Genomic DNA, 24,703 nt, shown 5'->3' on the forward strand with positions numbered 1-24,703 from the left:
ACTATATAAACAACTCTAAGTCATTTTATAAGGATATATCAAGACAGAGCGCAAGGAGAAGACAATAAGAGACCTATAGCACAATTCAACAAAGGCGAAGACGATCTAGTTTATTCTTGTGAATCTTTGTTTTGAGTTGTAATCTTGGATGTTAGTTTCTTGTTTTGATAAACCTATACTTTTGTTTTGTACTTGGTTTTAATTATTCGTTATAAAGACTACGTTCGTTTTACCATGCTTTCAACGGAACCCACGTTGATGATGAGTCCGATTATGGGCTAATCGTTATCGTGGGGTTCTAGCGGATTTATTTATGGATTTCTTTAATTAATTCGTTTGAAACCTTAGTGTGTGGTGATTATTTGATAACCTAGTATTGGTTGTGCTTATTCGTCTTATGAGCGTCGCGAACTTATAAGATAGTGTGTTAATTCTTAATGAAGTGAAAGTGAATTTAAGGATTTAGAACTTACAATGCTAGCATAGGTTCATGTATTGTTATGCATGATTCGTAGGTAATTTTAACCATCTTACTTGCCCTATGTAATCAAGATAAATAACTTGTGCTTAAAACGTTATGTTGTCAAATTCTATAGACATATAGGGTCTCAATATAATTGGTGTCTATTCAGCTTCTATCTCTTTTGTGGATGTCTGGTAGTATGGTACTCGTGCAACGAAAGTTGGCGTTTATCAGTTTCGTGTTATCTGATTAGTGTCATCACAATTGCATACTAAGGTTAAGAATGAAAAGGCTATTGAATAAAGTATTTAATGAAGTTAGAATCTTATGTTTGTCATATATATTAATTCAGTCAATATTATCCTCTTAGTTATAATTGTTAGTTTAATTCTTAGTTATAATTAACTCAAATTTGTATTCGTCTTAGCATTGAATAATAACCATATCATTGTTGCATAAGTGCATAAATTAATTAATCAACCAAGCCAGTCTCTATGGGAACGAACTAGAAAAGATACTATACTACTTGCGACTAACACATACCATATTATACACATCACTAATTTTATTAATTTTTTATCACTTCAATTCTGACAAAATCACCAATTTTTTTTCCTAGATGCATATATCAAGTGTTTACTTCAAGAGATTAAGAAACATAAAAGAAAAATAAAGATGGATGACGGTGAAAGACTTTGGGGAGAATCGGGGATGAGGACATAGTATTTTTTTATTAAATTTCACAATTATAGAAGGAGAACTAATTTTCCATAACATTCCTTCCCCTTTCAAAAATACTTGCACTCAAGTCTATATTTAAGCAACGAAAAACCCAAAAAATTACTTCTTTATTTCCTATAACAGCAGCTTTGGAACGGAGATCACAAGAAAACTTGATAATCTATATGTCACACTCTGGAACATGTTATTCTATGAACTGAATCTTGTAACATTCTTGTTAGATACTATATGGCAGGGGTGTACGCGGCGCGATTTGATTCGGTTGGAAGGTAAAAACCAAACCGCAACTTGCAGTTTTTCAATATCTTCATCCGCAACCAAACTGTTTGTATATAAAAACCAACCAAATCCAACCACGTAATTGCGGTTGGTTGTGGTTGGTTTTGCGGTTCAACCGCTCAATTTTTAAAAGAAAAAAACTAACTTAATAAATATTGCATATGAAAATTATAAGGTTTTACAGAAGAAATTCAATAATCCTTAAAATTCAGTAAGCACGGATAAATTCAATAGTTTAGTAACATATTAAAAAAGAAAAACTAATCCTGAAATATAAAAGTTGATGCAAACTTTCCGGATTTTATTTATATTGGGCCAAGTTCAAATTTCAATACTTGAGTAATTTTATTTATATGTATATTTCAAATATTTTTTTAAAAAATATATTAATTTATATATTATGCGGTTGTGGTTGGATTTTCACGATTTTTGGAATAATGAATCTGCAACCAAACCATAAAATAACGGTTATCTGAAATTATATCCACAACCATCCGCATTTTGCAGTTAACCGTAATGTACGAATCGATTGCGGGTGGTTTTTGCGGTTGAGCGGATTGAACGTACAGCCTTACCATATGGTGTCTGGATCTCCTATCTACAAGAGTCTCATATTTTAAATGATTTTTTGTTGCTAACCCAAGTTGTATTAATGCTAAGATTAGTTTTGTCCAATATTACTCTTTGAGCCCTCTCAAACATAATTTGAAAGCCCTCAAACTTCTATTCAATTTTGTTGACGGGGAACACCACAAAAATATCAAGAGTATTCTAAAACATATCCAAAATTTCTTTATTTTTATGGTTGTAATCTTAACATGTTTCTTGCATTTGTTATTTACCCAATAAGATTCTTCTTGAGACCTAATGCAGATCTTACAATCCTTCCAACTATTGCCATTATTCGGCCTTCTGAACTCACTTTTAAAGCATGTCACATAATTCGTAACCACTTATTTAGTTGACTTTCATACCATTTTGTGGCAAAGCTATTTTCATTTCTTTTAAACATACAAAGAACATGTGAAGAAATTTCATGATAGATAACAAAAAGCCACTCAAACTAAAATCATCATCTGAAACTTAAATAAGCGCATCATTTTGGACACTTAATTCACTGTCAAGACCAGTGCCACCAATTTTAACAATGTACAGGAAGTCATAGTTATTCAAACCATCATTGCATTCATGATTTAACTATTTATCACCGTTTGATCAAGATTCTGATCTTTGACAAAAGAAACATTCCTTTTCTCTCTATTAACAACATCATCTTCAACATATATTTTATCCTCATGAATTACACTCTCCACAATTAAATCGAAACTCCTATTAACCCCATCATTTTTAACAACTACTTCATCCTCAATAACACAATCAACCTTATGACTTCATTATTTTCGTCATTTCAATACATATACAGATATTTGGTGTATATAATGATATATACTATAATACCTGAGTAAAAAAAATATGTATTCGAAAAGTATTTTCAAAGATGCCCCTATTACGCACGAGGTATCGTGTTATTGAATATGTGCACAATCAATATTATACCCCGTTAGAAAATTATTGAAGCACTACGCCATACTAGGTTTGTCAAAAAATTATGAAAAATATGATATCCGTCGAAAATATCTACATTTGCATCTAAAAAAATCGGATATCATCTGTATCGAAAGCAAATCAGATATTATCCGTATCAGACATTTTAAATGCGGATACAAATATGGGTATGTTCATATCCGATAATATCGGAATCCGAAATTACATATACATGATATTTAAATATTATATATATAATTATATATAATCTAAAATAAATTCTATTAATTAATAGTGTGTATTTGTATGTGTGTGTGTATTAAATAATATATTTATTCAACTTTAATATAATTGTAAAAATATGATAGACATATATAAAAATATCATTTAAGTTTAATCTTTAAAGATAACAAAAATATTGGAAAGATAAATAAAATTTAACTTTTGAAAAAAAATAAAAGAGGCTTAAATCAGTTTAAATCTTAACTCAATAATTAAAGAATAATTTTAGTTATTGTTATTTTTTTTTGTAATTTATTTGAATTTTTAATATGAAAATAAAAATTTTGATTAGGATTCAGATATAATCTGTATTTGTATAGTATCCGGCGGAACCTGATTCAGATATTATACTTAAAATTTTTTCGATTCAAATATCGATACAAATTTTTAGATTCAGATACAGATATATACAGATTCGTATTATCAGTTTGACATTTAGTTCATACTAAATTTTCTGAAATTTTAACTTAATTGACACTAAAAACAGTTGAAACTACTCATTTCTCCACCAATATATATATAAAATAAAAATTACACAAATCACACAACCAACTCAAAACTTAATATTATTGTCACCAACTCGATCAACTTCTACCGGTGAAGAAGATAATTATAATTGTTTAAATTTTTATTTATGATTCTTATTTTTTGAATAATTTTAGCCATCCAGACCTTAAACCAACCCAACAAACATACCAATTTTTCCCAACCCAGCTTGATCCAACTGCATGTCTTCCTTTTCCAGCACAACTCCAGAAAAGTCCGGCCCATGACCACGTGTGTCCGAAATCCCGAATCTATATTATACTAAAATAGAGTACAACTTTGACATGTGTCACTCTCTCATTAAATTGGATACTTGTCATTCACTAATTAAATTTAGTTGCTTATGTGGCAATCTCCACTATCTTTAAAAAAAAATCTTCTCCACTAAATCTTTCTCTTTAATTATCTTTTTTTCTGCACTAATTCTTCATTTCCTTACTTCTTTAATCCACGTTATAGTAAAAGGGAGTACGACATCTGTCACTCTCTCATTAAATTGGACACATGTCATTCCCTAATTAAATTTAGTTGCTTATGTGGCAAGCTCCCCTATCTTTAAAAAAAATTCTTCTCCCTGAATCTCTCTCCACCTTACTTATCTTTTCTTTCTCCACTAATTCTTCATTTCCATACTTCCTTAATTTCATTTTTATCTCATTATTTTTTTATTATCATTGCAAATCTTTTTTTTACAAATATATCTTATAAGTAGCTGTTCTATTTTTTTTTGGGATGAGTCAGAGTTAAACCTAAGATTTAGGATTTGAAACAACCGGTGATAAACTTATAATCACTTGAGTTATCCAATTGTGTTCATCCGTAAATTTTCATTTAACATATTTGAATAAAATATAAAATATGTCTATCAAGATATATACTGTACTAATTTCAAATTATAAATAATATACTTTAATATATAATCATATATATTTTATTTCGTAAATATATATATCATCATTAATATATTCTTAAAAAATATATATATTAACTTTTAAATATTAATTTAATTAAAAAAATATTATATAATCGGGTAGTTTCTATATAGTGTATCAGAACAAAAACTACCCACTTTTTTGTCTAAATAATAAAAAATCGCTCCTCACGCTCTTGTATTATTTATCCGAGGTCATGAGTTCGGCATCTGACATTTTTTTATAGGGAATTTGCCAAATATACCAAGTTTTGGAAATTTATTTGCAACTTTACTACCTTACTTATAATCTTGCAAATTTACTATTTTTTTAAACATAAAAACAATTAAATTGCAAAAATAACATCACTCTACACTATTTATCATCCTCATCCTCCCCCACAATCTCCCTCCACCACCACCACCCCCGAATCCCCCTCCTGCCGCCACTTCCACCCCCAATCCACCGCCTCTACCACTACCTCCGCCGCCTCCACCCCCGAATCCACCACTTACACCCCAATCCACCACCTCCGACGTCCGCCACGTCTTGCTCCACCTTATTTCCGGCGCTCTCTCCGGCCTTAATTCTGGTGGAATTCTCGTCCACATGACAACCTCTGACCCCTCTATAGCCGTCGAAATCTCAGAAAATGCCGCCGTCAAAGATTGTTTCTCAATCGACGCTCCGGTCTCCGGAGGTGACCGTGGATCCCCACACTAATAATTAACTTCCAGACAGATACAAACATAAATACATAACCAGAAAAAAACTAGATAAACTAATGATCCAACTTAATTTAGGTGCATCCCTGAATGGAATTGCTCTAATCACGACTACGTGGTACAATGCTGTTAGTGTTGCTCCGATGAATGGTCCCACCCAGTAGATCTACTGTCACCATAATAACATAATTAATCTATTAGATTAACTAATACAAAGCTTACAAAACATAGTTACGTTTTTAGTTGATTTTGGGTTTTCATGGTTGTTTTTGTGATATTGGTATCGGCCCCGCAGGGGCACTCATTTGCAACCACATGAACATCTTATTTTGCAACTAAATGTAATTTTCAACAGATTTTTTCAATTTTGCATTTGTGGTTGCATATATTGTTACTAGCAGTTGCAGATATGGTTGCAACGTATTTTTGTAAATATTTTTTGAAAAATAGTATTTTTGCAATTTGTTTTAAAAACTAACAGTGTTTTTACAAAAAATTTGTAAAACTTGAATATTTATAAAAAAACCCTTTTTTATATTGATTTTTTATATTTGGATCGAATACGGGGATTAGGAAAAAAGGGCACGGAGGAAGCGTTTTTTATAAAGATTTTTTATATTAAGGTTGGATACATATTAGGAAAAAAGGAGACGGGAAATTACTGATTTAGCAGAAAAATAAAAGTATAGCACATATCAATCAGATCACCTCATTTCACAACTTGGCCGACTCAACATAACAAAACCACATTTCACATACAAATTACACGCACATTCATTTACACATATACACAGAACCCAAATTGTAATCACAAGCTTTGCAACACAAAATGGAAAATTCTAGTATGTTTCTTTTAATCACCCCCCTTTTCTTTTTCTACTTTATTACCCTAGTTAGGGGTTTTAATACTCTGTTTATGCCACTGTTTTTTTTATTTATTTTTGTGAATTGTTTTGGTTTGCTCTTATATTGTTCTTGTTACTAAAAAGTAAAGACACCCCATTTAGTTAAAATCTTGAAAGTTTTGATCTTTATTGTAAGTAAAGCTTGTTCTTTTGTTTTTGATTAGTCTTTAAAATCTTGAAAGTTTTGATTTTTTTGATAAAGTTTGGTTTTTTATTAGTGTTTTATCTTCATTTTATCAAGAATTTAGTTAGATGACATTGTGGGTATGCTATTAGTTAGAATTTAGTTGAATTATTGTGAGGGTGAAATGGTTGGTATTAGTGAAGAATTGGTGATTTGGGTTGGTTTCGTTTTACGAAATTCGAGGGTTGATTTGATTGTTATGTGATATGAAATTCTGATGCATTGTATTTGCACTATGTGTCTAAAGTGAGTGTAGGTGTTAGAGTAGTTTTGTTGACTTGGCTCATTACGTGATCAGAGTCTTGCTGGCATGGGTCGATTTCCTAGTGAAGTCACATTTGGTTTTGTTTTTATCGTACTTTGTGCAGAGAGTCATCAGGAAATGATGGTGCCTCCAGTTGAAGGTGTTGCTGGAGGCGGGACGGCATATGGATGGGACGATGGCTTACATGATCCAGGTTTACTGAGGGGGACGATTGATCCGACAAAGGTTCCTTCTGCAGAATTAATGCATGTATGGTGTATGCCGAGCACAGCAAATGTTGGACTGCAAGACATGCCTCGACAAATGGAGCCTGTTAGTGTGTATTCCTTATTCCTTATTTTTACTTTAAATGCATCATTTCGTGTCTTCTACGTTTTATTGTATTACCATGCTGTTGCATTGTCGAGGCCTATATAATATACTTGTTATCTCGGATCCAACAACCAAAAGGTAGCCCTCGTCTGATTTATTATTTACATTTTAGATATCTCTTCTAGCTGCAAGAAATGAGAGGGAAAGTGTTCAAATTGCTCTACGTCCAAAAGTTTCTTGGTCTGCATCTAGTGTGGCAGGACTTGTACATATTCAGTGTACTGATCTATGTTCCGCTTCTGGCGACAGGTTAGTGTTTCCAAAAATTGAAACTGTAGGTCATTTGCTGATATTATATGCTTCAGGTTTGGTAAATTGTCAGGTTGCTAATTAACAAATCAATAACACTGCGGCGGGTGGTGCCTGTGTTAGGAGTTCCAGATGCACTGGTGCCCCTTGATCTGCCAGTCTCAAAAATAAGTTTACTTCCCGGGTAATGATAAGTGATTACATTGCTGACTGTACAGTGCCTTTATGTTTTAGTAAATTATTGCAGTTTCAGTAACTCATAATTGATGTTTTTCAGTGAAACAACATCAATTTGGCTATCCATAGATGTTCCTAGTACACAACCCCCTGGTCATTATGGAGGAGAGTTAATCATTACTGCCAAAGCTGATTCAGAGTGATTGCCTATCCTCTTTCACTTGAATTGTTTTTTGATATGTGATTTCATCTTGTCAGTTAAAAACACAGTAGTGGTCTCTGATTCACAAAGACCAAGGATATTATCATATTCATTTAATTAATTTAACTTTTCACAGGTCTACATCGCAATTGTTGGGCAAAGCTGAGAAGCAGCAGCTGTACAGAGAATTTAGAAATTGTCTTGACATTTTGGAGCCAATTGATGGTGGAAATCCATTGGATGAAGTTGTGGGTTTCTATAACTTGACTATAGATATGAATTGGTACTTCATTGATTGGCGTTTTCACTAGAGTTCATATGAATATTTGTTTCTAGGTTGAGAGAGTGAAGTCTGCAACATCATCCTTACAGAGAATTCTTGTGTCGCCATCATTTTCTGATTTCTCTATAGATAACGGCCCTGTGGATATGGAGGAAGATGCTATTTCAAACTTCTCAATACGTTTAAAGCTAAGCTTGACTGTGTGGGACTTTGTTCTTCCAGAAACACCTTCAATTCCTGCCGTGATTGGTGTATCCTGTCAAGTTTATTCTTGTATTAGTATGGTGTTTAAAGTGTGTGGTTTTAATCTTTCCGCTCTATCTGTCATCGTTTTATATTATTTAATTAGTACAAGTCATCCTGAAGTCGTGAAATTCGAATATCATACCAATATAAGTATATCCATCTTTTAATAATAGTAATGTTAATATTTTGTAGTTCTCTTCATCTTCATCCTCTATGACCATAATAAGTGAAACCAATAAATGGAAATATAGGCAACAGGAAAAACCCAAACCCAGTAAAAAGAATACCGGATACCATGTATACAGGGAGTCGATAGTTGTGTATACTTAATCTTATACAGATATCTGACACTGTAATTGAAGATCGTTTTGGTGTTGAACACGGGAGTATTGAGTGGTATGAGGCATTGGATCGTCATTTTAAATGGCTACTGCAATTCAGAATCAGCCCTTATTTCTGCAGATGGGGAGAAAGTATGCGCGTTTTGACATATACATCTCCTTGGCCAGGTAAGCTGGTGCTCTAGGAACCTCTCTCTGAATCTGGCATTATTTTGAACATTGCTTGCACCAATTAGTCTGCACTGTGATACGTATACCTTTTATATTTGTGATGATTTCTTCTCATGATTCATGTTTCTCGCTACTGTATGATGGTGCAGCTGATCATCCAAAATCAGATGAATATTTTTCAGATCCGAGACTTGCAGCATATGCTGTACCATATAACCCAGTTGTTCCCAGGTAATGCTGATCGATACTTGGCTTAGTTCTTTCAATGGGAAATTTCCACAAATATTTCAGTTTCAAGAATGATCCCCCACTGTAAGCTGGTCAAATTGAATGAAATCTTTGTTCTCTTCAAAAAGTCCAAAACAGCACCTTAATTTCTTACTTGACAGAAGCTGTTTATAGAACTGAGTTTTTTCTCTCTGGTTTGCTTTTGACATCTGTAACAATATTACTGATGCATTTTGATGATCAACAGTTGTGATGCTGCTAAGAATTACTTGCAAAAAGAAGTTGAGATATTGAGAACCAAAAATCACTGGAAAAAGGCGTACTTCTACCTGTGGGATGAGGTATGATCAGTGATCACCATGATGAAAAGAGGCTGGTATAAAAATTTGTCTAAAATTTTTGTAAGGTTATTGAGAACTCAGGATGCTTCTGAGAGTTTGTTTACGCTGATACTCTACTTATTACTAATGTATACACAATTTTAATTTTAAAGTTTAAACATTGCTATAAAGCCGAGTGTTACACTTTTGTTATTAATCATCTATCGATTTTTAAAATATAGTTTCATTTGCCTTTGCTATTCTATTACCTCATTTACATGTTCTGACTTGCATACATCTTCCTCTCTGGTAGCCTCTTAATCTGGAACAGTATAATGCCATTCGCAACCAAGCCAGTGATATCCATGCATATGCACCTGATGCTCGTGTTCTTACAACATACTACTGTGGTAAGAATTTCCTCTCCATAAGTTTGATGATATATTTTCCTGTAATTTTTTATATCTAAATTATGTAGTAAATAAATATTTCATACTGCAACATATAATACAGGGGGTCCCAGGTTTGCCCTAGCTAGTTCGACTGTCTAATATTCAATAGGCAAACATTGGACTTGATTTGTTTATAAGATATACCAGCCTATCTTTAATATGAACCTGGCTTATTAGAAGAAATATGTCGTTCCGCTTGCTCCAGAACCAGAACTGTGGTAGTAGAGAATAACCCAAAACTTTTCGCCTGTTTTGTACTTGGGTACAAGGGGCTTTCACTTTTTTAATTTTGAAAAAAGCCGCTTGAAGAGTTTAACATGATAAATTGTGGTGCTATATTTGATTTATATCAGTTCGACTAAGAAGGTAGATACTTGTTACATGATAAATTATATTTACTGTTGAATTTAGTATCTAACATTACAATAGATGCAGGAATTTTTTTGGTTATAGTTATCATTCCAATTTTTCCTTCCTTGTGTATATAGACCATCTCATATTGATCTGTACTTAATTTACAGGCCCAAGTGACGCACCTCTTGCTTCTACCTCATTTGAGGCTTTCTTGAAAGTGCCTGAATTTCTCCGTCCTCATACCCAGATATATTGTACCAGGTATCACCTTCAACTTATTTTTATGGACTTAAAAGAAATATAATAGGAAATACTCTTATGTCCTGTTTGGCCGGTTGGAATGGGATGATTTATTAAAGCTTTGTTTAACATGTAAGCATTATCTTACTCCTTATTTCATTTCCCCCCCATAAATTGTGGTTGTACCATTTATTCATTCCATTTGGACCTCATACTTAATATCCCTTACGAATTTCATCTTAATCTCTTATTAGATCTCTTTCTATCTTTATAGTCCTTCCCTTCCACCTCTGTTCTCGCAATCCTCAATTTTTTTTTCCTATTTTCCACCATATTTTGATTCAATCCATTGACACTGACACATTTTGGTCGGTATTATGCTTTTTTGTTAGCAGCACATGTTATGACCTGCATGTTGTATACTAGAAAGCGTATAATTGTGGTTTGACTTGCTCTCTGCAGTTTCTTATGGCCACTTTTTTTTGTCTTACACCCTGGACAAGCTGATTTCTTTAAATCATAATGAAACATGTTGATTTTGTTTAGAAACTATAAAGAAGGATTGAAAGAGTAAAACCAACAAAAAGATAAAACTAGGGTTATTAAGTCGCTGAAGAACCACTCTACCTCTAGTGTCCTAACTGCTGAGAGGAGAAGATCTGATGTATCACAAGCCGTACAAGGAGTGACTAGATTAGTAATCAATCAAGTCTGCTTTAATGAGGGGATTAATTAATATGCCTGTGTAGAATTAAAATCTAACCTAGCTCGGGACGTAACTCAGATGAATATAGTCCAATTTTGTTTTCTAATAAGGTATATCAGACTGTAGAGAAAGATCTGATGTATCGCAATCCAAACTAGGAGAGACTAAATTAGTAATATAAATCAAGTCTTCTTTAATGCGGGATTTAATTATATATGCCTGTGTAGAAAATAAGTCTAACCTAGCTTGGGATGTAACACAGTTAAAATATGGTTGTAGAAGGAATAAGATATATCATACCGTATTAATATTGCTTAAATCGGAAAATCTCAACAATTTTATAAAATCAGACCTTTTTTTGCAAGGACTGTACAATAAATTCTCTAAATAATAATTAAAATTATTTTTTTTCTTCCATTCCCTGTCACATGTTTGGGGTAATAAAATGTTGAAAAACTAAAAATAAAGTTATAGCATTCATGAGTTCTTATCCACATTGATGTGAATCTTTTTAGATATCCCTAATTCAGAGGGCTCTGCATTGTAAATTACGTGCAACAAAAATGATTTTTTTTTTAAAAAAATATTTTGCCACAGCAGTTTACATGTATAGTGTGTACTAATACACACACACACACATTATACATAGTACTATGAGTCTGAGCTGATAGCTTTCGGATCGAAGTTGTATTAACTGACACTGTGGGAGGATGGGAGAGTAAGAAGTAAAATTGTGCAGCTTTGAAGGGAAAAAGACTCATGAAGAAAATTTTAATTAACACCATTAATCTTTTGGTATACAAAAAACGTAGTATAGTTAATGAACTATTTGGACAAGTTAGCTCATTTGTTGAATGTTTGGGGTGTCTTTAAAATTGATTCATCTCTTGGCAGTGAATGGGTGATTGGTAACCAAGAGGATTTGGCAAAAAGAATTGTTGCAGAGATTCAACCAGAAAATGGTGAGGTAATACATGATTCTTGCTTGAGTTCTTTGCGGAAGTGCACCTTTTTTAGGGGGAGTGCTCTTTTTTTGTTAATGTTGTACTTCAGCCTTTTCCTTGAGCACTAAAAATATGAGTATGCTCTACAATGACTTTTATGCATGATAGTTTCCTCCTTGCTATCTTAAGGTCCATGCTAAGCTATATGGACCAATTATGAACTGCAGCAAGTACATAGCACATAAATAGGCTTATCAAATAAACAATCCTAGTCAATTATGATTAATTAGCAGTGCATATAAAATCCAAAAGTTCATATAAGAGGTTACTAAATCCATAAAGTTCATTAGTTTCCTTGTCATTATAGAAAATCCAAAATATTCCAAGAAAGTCAAAGTGGACAAGTTAATATTTAGGAAAAAAGAAGTGGACAAAGTTAATAGAAACGAAGAGACTATATATGTTTGCATATGAACACTTAATTACTAAAATTCCTTATCTTGCAAATAAGACACATCCTATCTCCCTCTTTGTTATTATATACTTTCCATAAAATTTAGTTAAATACACTAGTGGTCAGAAGCAGATCCAGGGGGGTCCAGAGGGGTCCTTTGCCCCCCCTGAAATTCGAAGATATAGCAGATATTTTATAGTTTTCACATATTGTTGCTTCAGTTCAGCTTGTTAAAGCTTGCACATTCTAAGCGCTATACCCCAGTTCGATTCCTCTGAACTGCGATATCTCTCGTCTCTTGATACTCTCTTTCTCTTTCTTTTTGGTTACCCTTTTCTGTGTCAGATCCCTTCATTTTTTCAGCTTATTATTTTTGTGCATTCCAAATTATGATGAGTAAACTACAAAAATTAAAATACCAATAAGGGAGAAGATAGTATGGTGTTTCGTATTTCTGACGAGATTGAATATGGTCGAAATTATCTACACTGTATTTTAATAAAATTTTAATGAATTTTGGTATTGAAAAAATTATTTGTATTTAGTAAAAGAAATTTGGACCCCCTTAAAATAATTTCTGCATCCGCCACTGTTAGTGGTATCTTCAAAAACAATGTTTTTAAGTCACGCAACTGGAAAAATAATTGAGGGAGGCTTCACTTGAACGTTACTTTCCGCGATTGGTATCAAAGCCTATATACAGTTTGAGAATGCAAATTGTTGGTCATGTATACACATATTTGCAGCAGTGATAATTTATGGAGAAACTGGTGTTAGATACTTGATTGATCAATATGCTCATCCTAGAATATAGACTTTTGCAATCAGGGTTTACCTCAAATTAATGTGACTGCAGGAAGTGTTGCACGCTGTTTGATACTCCTTCCTAACAAAGAGGATAACAAATTTCGTTTGGACGGATGCACGAAAGTACACATATCTTTGTTTAACAAAGGTTGTCTTGTACATAAGTCAAATATAAGATAAAATGCAACTTTGTGCATACCTATGTTTAGTCCAGTGCGTGTGTAATACTTGGACTTCATATATTCTCCCATTTCCTTTCCTCTTTCTATTCCGCTTATACCCACTGCATGCACACACACAGACAAACACTCGTATGAACCTTTACATTTTCCTTGGCTTATTTGTTTGGAGAAGGCTTGCACTATCCATTCACACTCCCTAGGTCCTCAAAGAGTTGCATCTTTGAGCATTTCCTTAAAATTACTTCGGATTATATAATTTTTTTAAAGAAGAAATACCAGTGATTGTAGAAATTGACTATAACATGAATCTCTATAACCCTTACCGGAACTGTTTCAAGTAAAGCACTCTACAAAAGGAGTAGGTCATTTTTGTTTGAACGATGGAAGCAGTTTATAATAAACATTTTAACAGTTCAACATAAGAATGTATTATGGGTCGTACATGCATGAGTTACAATTTTATTACTCAGCACCAATAATTATATTTTTATTGTACAGGAATGGTGGACATATGTATGTTTAGGGCCATCTGATCCTCATCCTAATTGGCACTTGGGAATGCGCGGCACACAACATCGCGCAGTTATGTGGCGAGTGTGGAAAGAAGGTGGAACAGGTTTTCTATATTGGGGTGCTAACTGCTATGAGAAGGCAACAGCTGCCAGTGCAGAGGTAAATTGTGTGCCTTTTCTGTTCTTGCTATGTAAGTAACATTGTGTTTATCTAGTACAACCCTGCATATAAAATATATTAGTTTGTGTAGTTAATTTTTTTTTTTGCATAGGTAAGATTCAGGCGGGGCCTTCCACCTGGTGACGGTGTCTTGTTTTACCCCGGCGAGGTGTTCTCACCTTCACATGAGCCAGTTGCTTCGGTTAGATTAGAGCGGCTTCTGAGTGGCTTACAGGTACTCTCTCAATTCGACCGGCCAACCTTTTGTTGCTTTTAACACTGTTTTTCCTGTTCTGGATTAGACATCATGTGTAACAGATTTATACCCACTCCTTAGTCCGTACTAAATTTTAAGAAAATTTTCTAATAAATACCACCTGCTACATATACAAGAAAAAGACTGATGCTAAATATTCATGGCTGTTCTGGATCAAAGTATGCTGAAGTGAGTGTTCATGTGGTTTCTGTTTGATTTAAAGAATCCCTTAAACTCGCCTTCGGTTTATTAATTGCGCTTTTTTTTACAACTATTACCTATTCCATGTACAACTGCTGATTCTTTGTGATTGTAGCATGTTGTTACTTGTTAATTCTATTAATGACATCATTAATTTTTAATATTTCCTTATCTTCATTGATGCTCATAGGATATCGAGTACCTCAAGCTGTATGCTTCAAAATTTGGTCCGGAGGAAGGAACTGCTATCTTGGAGAAGACGGGGATGTATATGGGCCCTGAGTGCTACACTCATGATCACATGCCAATAGATGCAATGCGCGGAGAGGTGTTCAGGACTTGTCGATCTTAGTCTCGTACTTGTGAGCTGTGACAAGTATCCTCGTGTTTGTAAATGTTTTGATGTCAAAAGAACTATCAGTGTCGACCGTGTATACTCGTGTCAAAGGAATGGCAACATAGGTAGGTTTGTTTTGGGCTTGTAAATTGTCCGAGAGCATCTAGCTCCCTGCCCTTTTACAACAGTTGGATAGTTAACTTGTGGTTTGTCAATGGTAACCAAAAGATAGGACCTCAGATCCAGAAAGTGCTTATGTTGATTATCTAGACTGGCCCTATTCTGACCCGTAAACTGCTATTGACGGTACCCTGGTAGGGTCTTCATCGTCGGGGGTAGAACGAGATCACAGCAAGGCAGCACGCAAAGAGTGGGGCTAACAGAATTAAATGACTAAAGCCAGTACCATTAGCTTGGGCATGTATATTGTGTGTTTGTGAGCTTGGCTAATCACCACATTTCTTCATCAGCTGTCTAGACGGGTCTTTATTTGACGTTCATAATAAATTCGAAATATGATATACGTGATGTTCTGGGGTAGTTCGAGACTTCTGTTTAAATTGCATTAAAAATTCAAATTTACAACTTATCAGCTTTACATGCAGTGCTACACTGTTATCTTCTATCAGTTATCACATCCATGGCCTTTTTCTTTACTATCATCTTGCTTACTCTTTGCAAGTTTGAAATTTGTTTACCCAGGAATATGGGTTTCATGGAGAATTCAACAATTTTTCCGAAAACCAGGTAAATTATCGTCCATTTTACGGAAACACAGCAGAGATGATACGGATGACACAAGAAGCTCATTCCAAGTCAGTTCCTTTTAATCATGATATTGTGCACCGTGTGTTACCATTTTATTACCAGTGGATTCATATCTTGTTGCATGTACTACTGGTAGCATGTATGTCCTTGTGCTCTTGGTCCGGTGGTTTCTCCCTCGCTCCCGGAGGTTAAGTGTTGTTAAGTAATCGGACACTCTAAAGATGTAAGAGAAAGGCTCAACTCGATCTCAGATTTCGTGATCCACTTTTTCATCCAACTGAGGACTTTCTCAAACATTTTAAAATTTTAGATGTCTGGTTACTCAATATGATATTAGAACTAATTTTAGATGTCCTATCTCAAGTTCGGCTCCTTGTCACCCCAATATTCTCAAAATTTATTATGGATATAAAGGCAACTCGTAAAAAATGGGACATTTGTATGCACCAGAATCTTAGTCCCGAATAAATTTTTCAGGAGGAATGAGATTTACTTCTTCTCTGCCCATCCTAATTTTTACAGCTTTCATGTTAAACACGCCTGGGTGCCGGGGATGGCTGCCAGGAGGAACTTGAGATGGAAGTTCACAAAGATTTTCATGATATTTTGGCGGAAATTAATCGTAAAACAGTTTTTTTTTTGGGATAATTTTGAAAATGGGAAGCACATTATTGAATTGCAACAGCAACAAGAGATTCTTACTATTCAAGCCATGCAGAATGTTTACATCCCTGGGTTCAGGTAGAGTCCAGAAATGCAACCTTTTTATCAAACCTTTTAATTTTTTATCAATACCCAACAGTTCTGTGCAGAACAGATGAACAATGAGAATAGAAAATTTTCAAATTGAGCTCATTTCTTAAGTCCCGCTATTTCAAAATGATTTTTATCTCGCACAACATCAAGACTGGCAAATCAAAGCTCGCGAGAAAGTTCTTCAAGTGTGCAGAGGCAATGAGCATCCAAGAACTTGCAAGAGTTGGATATTGTATGTTAAATCTTTTCCGGTTGTGTCTATGGCTCTCTATTCACCTTTCAAGTACTAAATTCTTTTTTTCATTGACAAGTTAGCAGGGATGACACGTGTAATAACCCCAATTTTTGGAAATTTTTGAAATACGGATGAATAGTAACTTTTGCTGATGATGCTGATTAAGAGGAAAATTATCAGAACACGCTATATAGGAGTACTGTTATAGAAATTCTAAGATCGTATTAGAGCATCTCCAAGGGTAACATCTAAAACTGTTAGGTAAAACATGGTTAGCTAAAATTTTATTGAACCTGTAAGCATTTTTACTCCAGTGGCATTAGCTATAACCATTAGCTATATTCATAATATTATTCTTTTTATTAATTTTAAATATATAAATAAAAAAATTTAATTATTTCTTTTTTTTGAAAAGGAGTTTAATTAATTATATTTTTTATATTAGTGGAAATAAAATAATACATTTAATAAAAAGATATTTTTTTATAATATTATAACATTTTTATATTTATATCAATATTTTAAAGTAAACATTATAAAATAAAAATGAGTAATTATTATGAACATTACTTACATATAAAATAAAATATATGACTAGAAGATATATTAATATATTAGAATTTTTATAAATTTAGTTAACAATAAATTATTTATCACACTTAATATTACATAACACTTTCTTTATAAATAAAAATACATCTATACATCTATATATATAATAATTATGAAGATATATACATCATTTTCATATTATAATATTATATATTTAAATCTTAAACATGTTATAAAAAATTATAAAAAATAAAATTTAGAATAAAATTTAGGCTAGATTAGGGTTAATACAGGCGGGAGATGACGTGGAGTATTATAGATGATGGGTGAACAATCAACAAATGTGGCGTACTTGTTTTTCGTTATCTAAAATTATACCTAACAGGTCTTTCCGTTGGAGTGTTCCATTTTTTACATGTTAGGTATAATAGGGTGACACGTAGATATTATACCTAACAGGTGAAGAGCGTTGGAGATGCTCTTAGTACTCCATAAAGTAAATAAGTGTATGTAAAGATTGTCAAAATCCAAATTCGAACACTTTGATTTTTCCCGAAAATTCACCAGATACCGAAAGAATTGAGTATAAGGTAACATGATTAAAAGGATTTAAATTCAAGGATTATAAGGGAGGATCATAAAAGGAATACAAAATATTGAGAAAGGTTTAGGGGAACCCAAGTAATAAGATCCCGGATATGATCCCTCAAACGACGAACGAGAACGAAAGTTAAGCGAACCGTAAAACAAATAAGCGACCAAGAGACAAGCTTGTACAAGAAGCCAAGGATTGTGACATCATCAAACCACAAGGAAGAGACATGTGTCAAATGGATGACATAGGCATGGTGACATAAACATGACAAATGGAGGGATTGGTTGGTTGATTTTAAGCCATTCATTTTTTACCATGGTAAAAGGATAATTAACAAAACAAAACAAAGCAACCAAGCCAAAACAAATCAAAAACACAAAATACAAGTTGACTTTCATTTCCTTCAAAAAGCTCTCGGCCAAAATCAGAGCAGCAACTTCAAACTATCATATCTCCTTCAATACTCACTCAAATAGTATGTTCTATAACTCTTTGGAAAGGTATTGAGATGACCTACAACTCTTATTCACAAGTCTCGTCCAAATAAACATGGTAAGACCCTCGTTTTGACAGTTCTTTCAATCTGACTTTTAGAAACTTCAAAACCTAACTTTGTGTTCTTGATTTCTTTGGAAAGATCAAGCTTGTAGGAGGCTCCCTAAGACTTCCTAGCTACTCTAATCACTCCAAGGAAGGTATAACACCTCCAAACCCTAACTTTACTTTGACTATTACGATGGTTTTGATGGTTATAATAAATGAGAAGCATGATGCTTGTGTGTTTAGAGTTTGGATTGGATTTGTAGTGATTTGGATGTTGAAATCTTGTTTATAGTTAATGAAACTTAAGTATAGCTAGTAGTTCATGTGTGGGGTTGTATAAATTGGAAAATCTTGAGGTTTGGGGACTGTTGTAGTAAGGTTTGGATGAGGGTTGGTTGTATTGTTGGTAGTGAGTTGAATGGTGGTTGGTGGTTTATAACTTGGTAATCGCGTAAACATAGCCGTTGTAATGCCCAATTTCATACAACTGCTTGTTCTTAGTGTTTGGGATAGAGAGCTAACTATTGAATCTGTGACTTTTCCATGTTTAGTTAGATTATATCGTAAGCTTCGTTTTGATATGTGGTTCGCTTGAATCTGATGTACGGTTTAGGAGAAACGATCGTTTTAAGTAACGGCATTTTGGGAACGAACCATTACCCCTTGCCTTACTTTGAAACCTTGTTTAAGGCCCTTAAATGACTAATTGGAGTATGAAACAATTATGTAAAGTGGATTAGGCAGTTGGTAGAGTACTCGTGAAAGAATCGCCTTAAAATTCGTAAAGGTTAATTTATTAAAAATGGTGGAGCCGAGGGTACTCGAGCGACTTTTGTAAATCGCTAAGCGCAAAAGCGAACGTTAGGGTCTAAGTGGTTAAAAAACTAGTTTCTTAAGCGACCGTGGTCTAATTCCAGATTATGTTATTGTTCACAGGTTACCGGACTCAGTCTAAGCTTAAGTCTATTCCGGGAACACTCAGGCAAGTTTTCTACCCGTTATACTGTTGTTGTGATGTAAATATATGTATATGCATTATCTTGTGATAAGTGCATGTTTGTTATTAGCAAATCTTGCGATATATTGGAGCATGTGATATGGTATATATGCATGTCTGTTTCGTAATCTTGATATCTAATTGTTGATTCAATTGCTTATAAGTTGCATAATACCTATGCTAGAGATAATCAGTAGTTGCGTATACCCTTAGTATAGGGGACCCAAATGCGAACATTTTCTAAAACCGGGAGTCGATGTTCCCGAGTATATTATATATATTTATATATAGATATAGTTTTCAAAACTATTAATCGAATAAGGTTTATTCGATAACTTTATTTTTATTAATGAATATTACTTTGAATATTCATTCGAGGACTTATGAATCGGTTTATTTTAATTAATGAATATTAATTTGAATATTCATTTGAGGACTTATGACTCGCTTTATTTTATTTAATGAATAATATTTTGAATATTCATTCGAGTACTTATGACTCACTTTATTTTATTTAATGAATAATATTTTGAATATTCATTCGAGGACTTATGACTCCGCTTATTTACTAAATAATATTCTTTATGTTATTAAAGAATAATGTTTCGATAATCAAACTTATTTTCGATTATTCAAATAAAGATTATACTTTCGTATAAGTATATCTTGGGTTATTTAATATCCATTTCAAGTATGAGTTTTAAAACTTCTACTTCAATTATTTTTATAAAGATTATTTTTTATGGGAATATTATTTAAATAATAATATTCAGATATTTTCTAATATATCGGGACTGATTTATTTCATTAAATCAACATTACTCCAAACATTCTTAAAAATGTTTTCGAGTCTTCAAAATGATTTTAAAAGTTAGAGCGGATCCCAAAAAACTCGTTTTCAGATTTAAGATCTTCCTTTCGAAGGAGACTTGAATATTCGCTCAAAAATCTAGGGATCCGGCTCTGTGGTGTATTTTATATTCGCAACGAGGTTGCTATTTTGAGAAAACAATTTGATTACTTGCCCAATGTTCGGGAAGTAAGTCCATCTAATTGAGTCGGCATAAGCGACAGGCCGGGGTACGGTCTATGAAGGTGTAAGAGGCTGGGTGACAGTCCATCTACGCGTGAGTGGCCGGATAACGGTCTAGCGCGAGGTCCTAATGCGGCCAGGGTGATGACCGGCGAGGAATTCATCCATCTACAGTAGAAAATGTTACTTATTGGTATCTTTGCCTGATCAGCAAGATATCGGGTTTATGCCAAAATTCTTTTCTTTCCAAATTCAGTGGATATTACAACTCTGTTCATACTTTGCATGACAGAGGTTTTCAAGAAATGTATGAGAGATATATATGGATATATATATATATCGGGACTTAATGAAGTATCTCGTAACTTCATTTCATTCAATGATATTTCAAAGATTGAATCTATTCAAGTCTTATCTTGTAGTCTCATCTATGTGATGAACTTTTGAAACTGATGATACCTTGAACGGTGGTAGTTCAAGTAGTATCCGAAAAAGATATAAGTATATTGGAGTATCTTGTAACTTCATTTTTTCAACTTATATCTGGTTAATGATTATCTTATGCATGACAAAGATTTTCACAAAAACGTTGAGACAAGGTTAGATATATGAGATCACCTTGCAACGATATTTTTATATAGTTATAAACTGGAACTCTGTGTATATTATACATGTCAGAGGATTTCAAGGATTGTGAAAAGTATATAGGTATATATATACTGAATGATTTGCGACTTGGTCGCGTTAAGATATCAACTTGATTCATTTCTTCTTGACCAAGACTTTCATGAGTACTATGAGAATACTCATATATTGTTAATTATTATACATATTATTTCGGTGGGCTTGTGGCTCACCCTTGCTTTCTTCTTTCATCACACAACAACAGATAGACATGATGAACATGACCAAGCTCCCAATTCGCGAGCGGATAGGAAACGTTCCGCAGTTTTCTAAAGGCGTTGATGTCGCTGTAGCTGAGGTAGGAACTACCAATAGGCTAGGCTTTCAACTTTTGATGTACCAGACTTATGTATATTATGAATTGTATATTATGAATTGTAATAATGGCAAAGAATACTTTGATACTTGTTTTCGATTTTTCTTTGAACCCTAGTACTCTTATATTGTTTATTACCATGTTTTCATTGGAACCCATGGTGACGATGAGTTCGATTATGAACTAATCGTTATCATGGGGTTCTAACGGATTTACTTATGGATTTCTATAGTTAATTTGTTTCGATATTTTGGTGTGTGGTGATCGATTGATATCCCAGTATTAGTTGTGCTTATTCGTCTTATGTCCGTAGCTAACATATAAGATAGCGTGTTAATCTTTATTGAAGCGACAGTGAATATAGAGATTTAGAACTTGCCATGCTAGCATAGGTTCATGTATAATTGTTATGCATGATTCGTAGGTAATTTTAACCATCTTACTTGCCCTATGTAATCACGATAGATAACTTGTTCATTAAACCTTTATGTTGTCAAATTCTATAGACATATAGGGTCTCAACATAATTGGTGTCTATTCAGCTTCTATATCTTTTGTGGAAATCAGGTAGTAGGGTATTCGTACAACGACAATTGGCGTTTACTAGTTTCGTGTTATCTGATTAGTTGTCATCACCATTGCATGCTAAGGTTAAGAACAATGACTTTGAATGAAGTCGTAATGAAGTTAGAATCCCATGTTTGTCTCATATAAGTAATTCAACCTCAATTCTCTTAGTTAATGCTATTTAGTATAATCTCTTAGTTTAATCAAAACCCAAATTGTTATTTATCTTAGCATTGAACGATAGCCATATCATTGTTGCATAAGTGCATAAATTCAAATTAACCTAAACCATTCTCTGTGGGAACGAATCTGATTTATATCTTATACTACTTGCGAACGCGTATAATTTCATGTAATTTTAGCGCGTGTTTTCACCCTAACAAGTTTTTGGCACCGCTGCCGGGGACTCGGTGTTAATTTTTAGTTTATGTGCTTATCATCAGTGATCGTTAAAGTTCACTGAATCAGATTCTTTTATTTTCACGGTTTACTTGTTGTATTTCAGGTACTCGAGTTTTTATTACAATGGGAGATCCAGCAGCAAATTCGAAAGCGTTGATGGATTTTTCTCAACCAAAGATCAATCACATTCAATCTAGCATTGTCAGGCCAGCTATCGCAACTAATACCTTTGAGATCAAGCCTGGCATTATCCAGATGGTCCAAAACTCAGTTCAGTTTGGGGGTTCCCCAAAGGAAGATCCAAATATGCACATCAGGGATTTCATACCTTCAGGTTCAATGGTGTGTCTGAGGATGCGGTGAAACTGAGACTGTTCCCATTCTCTCTGAGGGACAAGGCTAAGAGCTGGTACCACTCTCTTCCAGCTGGTTCTATCACTACTTGGGAGGATCTTGCTCAGAAGATTCTTACTAAATTTTTCCCTATGGCGAAGACAGCTGCACTCAGGAATGCTCTCACTCAATTTGCGCAGCAATCGGGAGAATCTCTATGTGAAGCTTGGGAGCGCTACAAGGAGATGCTTAGGAAGTGTCCTCATCATGGCATGCCTGATTGGATGATCATCGATTGTTTTTTATAATGGTTTGGGAGCACAATCTAGACCCATGCTTGATACAACATCAGGTGGAACATTATGGACAAAGAGTTATGAGGAAGCTTATGAGCTAATTGAACTGATGGCTGCTAATGAATATCAGTATCCAACCCAGAGATTGCCACAGGGCAAGGTAGCAGGAGTTCTTGAAGTGGATACAGCTACGGCTATCACTGCTCAACTAAAGGCGTTGTCTATGAAGATCGATTCTCTGGCTAACTATGGTGTTAAGCAGATAACCAGTGTTTGTGAGCTTTGTGCAGGTCCGCATGCGACGGAGCAATGCGCTATATCTAGTGACTCAGCTCAATTTGTGAGCAACTTTCAGAGATCGCAGCAGCCAGTTCCTGCCACTTATCATCCTGACAACTGGAATCCTCCTAATGTCAGTTGGTGCAACAATCAGAATGCGATGCAACAGCCATTCCAGCAGTATGGAAACAAGCAATTTAATTCTCCTGGTTTTCAGCAACAATTTGCATCAAGACAACAACTCCAACTTCAACAACAAACTCATGATGCAGCTCGTTATTCGAATGAAAAATCTGAATTGGAGGAGTTGAGGCTTATGTGCAAAACCCAGGCTCTTATATGCCAAAGCCAAGCTGTTTCTATCAAGACTCTGGAGAATCAAATGGGGCAAATTGATAACGCCTTATTGAATCGACCACTAGGAACGCTTCCTAGTGATACAAAAGTTCTAGGCAAGAGGGAAGCAGAAGAGCAGGTTAAGGCAATTATATTGAGGTCTGGGAAGGTTACGAGCCCTGAAAAATCTCAAGTTTCAGAAAATGCAGTTGTGGCTGAAGAAGAAGTGCAGAAGGAAGCAGAAGTGGAATCAAGGAAGAAAACTGTGGAACACACTCCTCCTAAAGGTAATACAGAGAAACAAGTCTATCCTCCACCTCCCTTTTCCTAAGAGGCTGCAGAAGCAGAAGTTGGATAAACAATTTGCTAAGTTTCTGGAGGTGTTCAAGAAAGTTCATATCAACATACCTTTCGCTGAAGCTCTTGAACAGATGCCTAGCTATGCGAGGTTTATGCAAGGTATTCTCTCTCGGAAAGTAAAGCTCGATGACTTAGAAACTGTTGCTCTAACGGAAGAGTGCAGTGCTGACTTAGAAACTGTTGCTCTAACGGAAGAGTGCAGTGCTGTGCTACAACATAAACTACCTCCTAAGCTTAAAGATCCTGGAAGCTTCACTATTCCTTGAACCATCAGAAACTTGTCGTTCGATAAGTGTTTGTGTGATTTAGGAGCTAGCATTAATCTGATGCCCTTGTCTATCTTCAAGAAACTTGGTTTGCCTGAGCCAAAACCGATATACATGTCTTTGCAGTTGGCTGATCGTTCCATCACTTATCCACGAGGTGTAGTGGAGGATGTCTTCGTCAAGGTGGAAAAACTCATCTTTCCTGCTGATTTTGTCATTCTAGACTTTGAGGAAGATAAGAAGATTCCCATCATCTTGGGAAGACCATTCTTGGCTACAGGCCGAACTATGATCGATGTGCAAAAAGGAGAGCTTACGATGAAGGTTCAAGATCAGAAGGTCACT

The 24,703-nt window shown here is 34.4% G+C and overlaps 1 protein-coding gene and 1 non-coding gene across 5 annotated transcripts; one reads left to right on the forward strand and one right to left on the reverse strand.

Annotated features, from left to right (window-relative positions):
* Positions 1-6,164: 6,164 nt before the first annotated feature.
* LOC141706793 (uncharacterized) lies at positions 6,165-15,668 on the forward strand. Of its 4 annotated transcripts, none has more exons than XR_012568896.1 (16): positions 6,167-6,334; positions 6,950-7,158; positions 7,331-7,467; positions 7,541-7,651; positions 7,745-7,843; positions 7,983-8,094; positions 8,183-8,380; positions 8,716-8,884; positions 9,037-9,118; positions 9,363-9,456; positions 9,749-9,845; positions 10,409-10,502; positions 12,082-12,154; positions 14,073-14,246; positions 14,364-14,481; positions 14,894-15,032. XR_012568896.1 is itself a non-coding variant. In XM_074509620.1 (16 exons), the coding sequence occupies exons 1-16, from the start codon at positions 6,322-6,324 to the stop codon at positions 15,053-15,055; spliced, it is 1,947 nt and encodes a 648-aa protein (XP_074365721.1). In that variant the 5' UTR covers positions 6,172-6,321; the 3' UTR covers positions 15,056-15,668. The 4 variants fall into 4 exon arrangements, 3 of the variants coding, with proteins under 3 accessions (XP_074365723.1, XP_074365721.1, XP_074365722.1); XM_074509620.1 differs by having other exon boundaries at positions 6,172-6,334; positions 14,359-14,481; positions 14,894-15,668; XM_074509621.1 differs by lacking the exon at positions 6,167-6,334 and adding an exon at positions 6,372-6,528 and having other exon boundaries at positions 14,359-14,481; positions 14,894-15,668.
* Positions 15,669-22,988: 7,320 nt separating this feature from the next.
* LOC141709207 (small nucleolar RNA R71) lies at positions 22,989-23,095 on the reverse strand. The gene has a single exon (XR_012569796.1). It is a non-coding gene; the product is annotated as a small nucleolar RNA R71 (small nucleolar RNA).
* Between the last annotated feature and the right edge of the window lie 1,608 nt (positions 23,096-24,703).

This window comes from Apium graveolens, chromosome 2 (genome assembly GCF_009905375.1).
Source record: "Apium graveolens cultivar Ventura chromosome 2, ASM990537v1, whole genome shotgun sequence".
Classification (NCBI taxonomy): Eukaryota; Viridiplantae; Streptophyta; class Magnoliopsida; order Apiales; family Apiaceae; genus Apium; species Apium graveolens.